The 7,098-nt window shown below is 33.3% G+C and overlaps 1 protein-coding gene across 2 annotated transcripts in view; it reads left to right on the plus strand.

Moving 5' to 3' along the window:
- The window catches only part of LOC144556726 (mechanosensitive ion channel protein 6-like), a 45,084-nt gene extending 40,111 nt beyond the window's left edge, over window positions 1–4,973 (plus strand). Inside the window, exons 4-5 of one of the 2 annotated variants that reach the window (XM_078305133.1) lie at window positions 4,289–4,586; window positions 4,846–4,973. In XM_078305133.1, the coding sequence (XP_078161259.1) occupies window positions 4,289–4,552 (264 nt within the window). In that variant the 3' untranslated portion in view covers window positions 4,553–4,586; window positions 4,846–4,973. Of the gene's footprint in view, window positions 1–4,288 lie in introns of both variants that reach the window. The other variant, XM_078305134.1, reaches the window with a different exon arrangement.
- Window positions 4,974–7,098: the final 2,125 nt, after the last annotated feature.

Below are 7,098 nucleotides of genomic sequence, written 5' to 3' on the forward strand. Positions count from 1 at the left end.
TGCATCCATCCGATTCATATATACCATACTCATTGAGTATGACACTTCTACAATTCCTCTCTGACTCTTTCTTTCATTTTAAAGTTGATGAAAACATATCTTGATTCCAGAGGCTACTAGATCCAATGAAGATTCTGAATCCTCTCAGATACCGAACTGAGTACAATACTAACAGCCGGGTCAAAAGTAATACAGTACAGAAGGTCCGTTTTGAGATTCGTACCGGATTTATTAGACTGACGACTCAGATCTCATTATACTCAGTCAGGTATTGCACTGGATCAGAATTCCCCAATGAAAGCATTTTATAATTGCATGTGTTACTTAATTATAAGATCTCGGCGCGCTGCTTAATAATAATGTCGTTGATTGGTACGTATGAGCTGTGTGGTAAAAAATGACAATCCTGAAACCCTGATCATCATCTCAGTGCATGGAGGCGTTCAAACAAAACCAATAGAGAAGTGTTATCTGGATCAATGCCTCTTGCGCCTTTACCAGAAAATTTGGACTGTATATCATAATTTGCAAATAAGTGTGGCTGATCCTTCTATGGGTCCCTCCAATTTGTACCAAGAGACCTTTCAATCAAATTGGTGAATTAATCTTTATAGATCTGGGTTGGCACCTTAGGGAAGCTGCCAGCACGAATCTGTAGTGGACTGTCATGATGCCAAATTGACAACTTCATATTCCCACTACTCAGTTAATCAGTAGGTACTTGACTATATAAAACTCAAAAGATTAAGTTGTATTGGGCTATTTGTTTCTCTATTTTATTATATCTTTTATGTTTTTTAGGGGGCAAGAAAATAATGGACATGTTCATTTCAAAGAAGGGTAAATTACATAGCTTGAACTTTTAATAAAAAGATAAATTAATGATGAATTATACTCCAAAATTTTCATATTAAATTAATAAATGCATGGGGAGGTAAGAAAGACTTTATGTTTGAATGGGAGAATTATGTATTTTGTATTTTGATGGGATATTGGGGATTTTGAATGGTAGAACAATAAATAAACTAAGCTCAGTTGGAAGGAAAATGAAAGAAGAAAAAGGAAGATGGTCATGATGAAAATGTGCACCGACTTATAGATAAAACACACTACATGTTAATATAACATCAAATTAAGCTTTTCACACACTCTTTCACGCTTTACGGCCTAACAATGATTCTTATCTCAAAAACCTTGAAATTACGTATTCCCCCCTCTAAAATTCATAATATCATATTTACCCTTCTATAGTTCAAAAACTCACAAATTAACCCAAATTATTAATTTTTTTTAATAAAACTCATTCTAAATTTATAGACTACCCATTGTACCCTCTTCTCCCTCTATTCTTGTTCTCATTTCTCTTCGTTCCCATTGAAATCCCAGAAAAAAAAGGTGAAGCTCTCCATTGCAAAAGAAAATAAGAAAAATGAGAGACATCATTTTACCTTATGCACTCTTTTCTCTCTCTATTTAATTAACTGAATTCACTTAAATAATCATTATTGATAAGACAAGAAAAAATGGGGAAATATCAATAGATTGTGTCAGAATAATTGGATCCAGTCAGCTAGTGGATAAACTAGTACAAATCAAATAGGTAATTAAGAATTTTAGGTTGCTATTTCACTCATCCATTTTCGTTTTATATTAAACTAATCTCATTTTATCAAACAACCTAAACAACATTGGGAGAACTTCATATGTCAGAAGCTACATCAGGTGACTGCATCAGTAGCAAATGGCCAAAAGAGAGACATGTTCTACAATGCTGATCAGAAACTCTGATTGAGTTGATCAATTTGGAAATATATGTAGGTGCAAATAATGAGTAAATTCAGTTGAAGAAAATTTGCCCAAATTTTTATTTTTCGTGACTATATAATTTGGGGAAGATGTTTTTTCTTTCTTTCTTTTCTTGTAATTGTAGATATCTTTTGCCGAGAATCAGGTTCATAGGACGGGTTATACTATTCAATGTTGTAATATCAATTTCAGCTTGTATACCATTGTCATGTAATACTCTTTTTCTTGGATTTCTTTGAGAATGAAGAGAAATGAGAACAAGAATAGAGGGAGAAGAGGGTAAGATGGGTAGTCTATAAATTTAAAATGAGTTTTATTAAAAAAATAATAATTTGGGTAAATTTGTGTTTTTTTGAACTTTAGAAGGGTAAACATGATATTATGAATTTTAGAGGGGAGAATACATAATTTCAAGGTTTTTGAGGGGATACATGAAATTCCCCCTTAAATGCGAATTTTGCTTATCGTTATCATATCATTTTCTTATGTCAGAAGTGCACATTTACATATTAAAGACATTTAGTGCTGCAGCAGGGTTGATTCGTAAAATTATTTTATATTAATTATCTTGTTTGCATAAGAGTATGTGCCTTAAAATTATGAAAATGATCTATTTCAAAAAAAATAAAATTATGAAAATGATGTATTTAAAACTACGAAGATTTGGGTGGTACACTTCATGGCTGTGACTTGGCATTGCAAGATGCAGAGATATGGCTTAAATGTTGCAAGGGGAACCAGCACTATATATGTAGGGTGATCAGCTAATAATTAAGGTTTATGTGCTGTCATATCGATAAGCCATGTAATCATAGGTATGGTATGGCAGGGGCGGAACTAGAAAATAGAAATTGGGGGCTGAAAAATCACATATAGTGTAATTTTATTTTATAAGGGGACTAAAATGTATTAGGAAGCTGATAACATTACCCGCAGGGGATCACCGAAAATTAAATGTGAAAAAATAATTTTTTGTGAGAATCACGAAAACTTCACAATTCAATTTTTTTTCCTAAAGTGTTAATATCTATGCACGGAAGTATTTATAGCTAAGAGGTGAACAATTATTTATTGTGCGGGTACTGTAGCACGAAGATAATAGTACATCACTGTATCCGCACTATACCCGCGGGGGACCACTGAAAATTAAATGCAGAAAGATAACTTCTTACAGGGACTGCAAAATCTCCACAATTTTATTTTTTTTCCATATTATTAAAATGTACGTAATATTTTCTTTCAAATGAGATCAATGATAACGTACTTTTAGACTCGTCGTCGCGCAAGTATTTATACCTATACTTGCAAGTATTTTTTACGTATGAGGTCAACTATTTTTGTTAGAGGAAGGTTGACGCATAGATGATTAGAGAACTCCGAAAAGGATAATCACAACAAGTCACACATCAAAGTATTAATATTTTTTTAAGTGTTATTATATTATCTTCTAATTATTTATAACTACGAAAATATACATATCTAAGTATTTTTTACATATGACAATGAAAGTATTTTATAACTACGAAGATATAGATATCTAAGTATTTTACATATGACACTGAAAGTATTAATATTTAAGTACTAAAAGTATTTATATCTATGTATTGAAGTATATGTTCCTATAAAGTCAACTATTTTTGTTAGAGAAAAGTTGTCACGAGAACAAGTGTAGGGATTGTAAAAGGAAAACTATATAATTAGTGGGGACCATAGAGAAATGATGCTACTGGAATTTTAGAATAATAATTAGTTAAGACTATAATTATTGGGGACCATAATATATTATTTCTTTAAGTGAGGATATTGTAGCACGATTACTGTAGTGCGGGTACTAAAATGATTATTCAATGTATTAATACATATGCAAATTATAAAATTTAATTGACTAAAGTATAAAATTTTAATTTATAGGGGGGCTTAGCCCCTTTGCTCACTACTATGTTCCGCCTTTGTGGTCTGGGTGATGGGAGCATGGACGTTGTGAAGGAAGAAGAATAGAAGATTTATCTCTAATAATAAAAGGCGATGCATCGGTTTATCAACGATATGGCCTTGCAAATCCAAACGTGGAGAGTCAGCATCTAGGTACATCGATAGAAATTTTTTATGAGCATATCAATATTATCAATAGAAGTATCTGTAAAGATACCGTCGGCAAAATACACTTTTATTCACGCGGATAGTGATAAATTTTTATAGTAAGTGTTTTTACTTATCATTTTTATTCCAACATGAGGTCGTGAATTAGACAAATGCATCCTCCATTGTATAGTTAGTGGAAGCGGTCATTTATATACGTAATAGTTTTTGTAAATATTCTTTTCTTATCAATATATGTGTTGTCGACAATTACCAATAACTATAAAAAAAAACCTTTATTCAATACATCTTTGATAATCACTGCTAAATTTAAAAAAAAAAAGATATGTTTAATTAAAAATATAAGGATGCATTAGAGACAAATTGCTTGTACGCACTGCAGGTGAATGCATTTAGAGAGCGCAAGGCTCTTGCCTTGACACTTAACGACACGAAAACAGCTGTGAATAAACTTCACCAGATAGCAAATGTGGTTGTGGGCATAATCGTCTTTGCACTCTGGCTTCTGGTTTTGGGAATTGCTACAACACATTTCTTTGTTTTTCTTAGCTCACAACTTCTCCTGGCAGTACTGTTCATTTTTGGGAACACTTTGAAGACATTATTTGAAGCACTTATTTTTTTTGTTTGTGATGCATCCCTTTGATGTCGGGGAGCGATGTGAGATTGAAGGAGTTCAGGTAAAAGGATTATTACTTTTGGCAACTTCTCTCAGCTTCTTGTTATTATTTAGTTATTTATCTTTATATGACTTTATTGTTGTTGTTATTATTATTATTATTATTATTTTTTGCATGTCTTGGCTGTTTTCTATCTAGAAAGAATTAGAGAATGAACATGTTCCGTTAAAACTAGCACATTTTTATATATTTTGGAGTACATTTTGTGAGAATAACCTTCGAATATGTTAATGAATTTCCGTGGTTATTCTGATGTCAGGTTATTGTTGAGGAGATGAATATCATGTCAAGAGTATTTCTGAGATATGATAACTTAAAGATCTACTATCCTAACAACATTCTTGCCACCATACCAATAAGCAACTACTACCGCAGCCCTGACATGGGAGATTCCATCGATTTCGCCATTCACCTTGCCACACCATTAATGGAATCAGAGAAAAATTGCGATCTGCAAAGACAAAACTACTTGGAGCAGCTCACTGCCACTATTTTGCACCATTATTGCTACCCGCAATTTCCTTGATTGCGACCTGCAATTTCTTCACAGTTTCTGATTTTTGGGTTGCTATAGACCCAAAACCATATATATAGCCCGGATCTCCTTCCAAAAAGGGGAGGCCGATACTACACACTTCTCTCCAGCTGGGAATGATCTCAAGAGCTAGGGTTTTAGATCTAGAACAATTTGGAGAAGGAGAAGCTTGAGGGAGAAGAGATTTGTGTTTGGATTTGTATTCTCTACTCTATTTTCCTTTCGCTAGACTTTGGTAACAAATTGTTTATGTTATTTGTAACTATTCGCGCCCACATGAGAGACTAATCTCCTCTCTAGGGGCGATGACATGTAAAACTTGAAACTAGGTGCACTCTATCTTATTCGATTTGTGGTTTTTATTGACTATTAGCGATTTACTCTTTTAATGCTTGATTTATACATGGATTGGATGGTTTAACCTTACTCCTCTGATACATGGATTTAGGAATTTATTCAATGACTAAAAATCACTTGTGTTAATTTCCTGAACAAAAGAGTAAATAATAGGTTATTATGACGAAGTATTTAACCGAGAAGTTCGAGATAACCTAAAGGTACGTTATTAGCCCGTGAAGTACTTAACTGTGAAGTGTGCGCTATTATCACTTTAGATAGGACGCCCCCCGCATGCTTTAGAAATACGAATCGAGTAGATTGAACTTCTACACTTGAATCAGACCCAAGACATTTATCATTTGCTTCTTTCAATTTAATTAGATTTAGAAACCAACCCAAACTCCGGCGGTCTAGCTTAGTGAATTGGCGAGAACCAGTACTTTACGAGTTATCCCTGTGGATTTGACACCCGAACTACTACTAGATAAGGTTGTATGCTTGCAACTAAATTAGTTGTATTAGAGTTCAGAATTAGCTATAGAAAAATACAAACAATAAAAATTAAAAAATGTTAATTTTTGAGTTACACCATTGCTACTAAATTGTCTTCCCTTTTTTTGGCATTTCAAGGGGAACAATTCCGAGATAAGATAGTCCAACTTTTGGTTAATATAGAGCCAGAGATCACGCTCGAGCTGATGATGGTAGCTAATTTTCTAGATACATAAATCCGTATTCATGCGATCCATTGGATGAATATGCAAATTATATGTGTAAATTCACATTGTTTATGCAGATTATTATATAGAACCAGGGACATGACTACGGACGCGCCTATGTGCAACATGATTTTTGATGGGTATACTTGCACTATTTTACAGAACTACATAATTCTTTTAGTACAGAGCATTGAACAGGGACGTGCCTATGTGCAAAATTTCTGATTGACAGTTGCCAGTTTATACCACTTGCCATCATTACGCTGTATACCATTTTATCCAAGGGTGTTCGGCAACTATTGCCTTTTCTCATTCTGCTTAACCAAACAGCCTATTTAGGTAATTATCTGTATTAAATGGAAATACTCGAGTCACTGGAGACTTTGTCATTTTTGTTGGAAGAGTAGATACAAGAATAACAGTCACTGATGTGCTATTAAGGGCTTTATGCATTGACTTATAAAATACGTTTTTTACTCAGGCCAGTGCTGATCTTAAGGAATGCTAATTTCAATGGATGGACATCAGTATTCACTCTTTTTCTCTCTATCAGACACACGTGTGCACACACGCTCTTCTTTTTGTTCTTTTGGTTGTGCTTAAACTGAATATTACTTTGTTTTACTGTCTATGCAGGACAACAACAGTGTGCTAAAAATTGCAGATGATGTAAGTAACCTAATTAATATTTACATCTCCTACTCCATGATTTTTATTAATACCCAACTTTAAATATAAATATCCACTTTTAACCAAGTTTTTGAACTTTTTATAAAAAGAAGCGTCTAATTGTCCACAGCTTGTTGTCCACAGTTTGTCCACAGAAAAATTGTCATTTGACTTGTGTCAATCCTGTAAAATTACTAATTCAATACTGTAACATGTATAACAAATCTTATAAAACACACACTTTAAATTT

Source organism: Carex rostrata, chromosome 7 (assembly GCF_964058835.1).
Source record: "Carex rostrata chromosome 7, lpCarRost1.2, whole genome shotgun sequence".
Taxonomy (NCBI): domain Eukaryota; kingdom Viridiplantae; phylum Streptophyta; class Magnoliopsida; order Poales; family Cyperaceae; genus Carex; species Carex rostrata.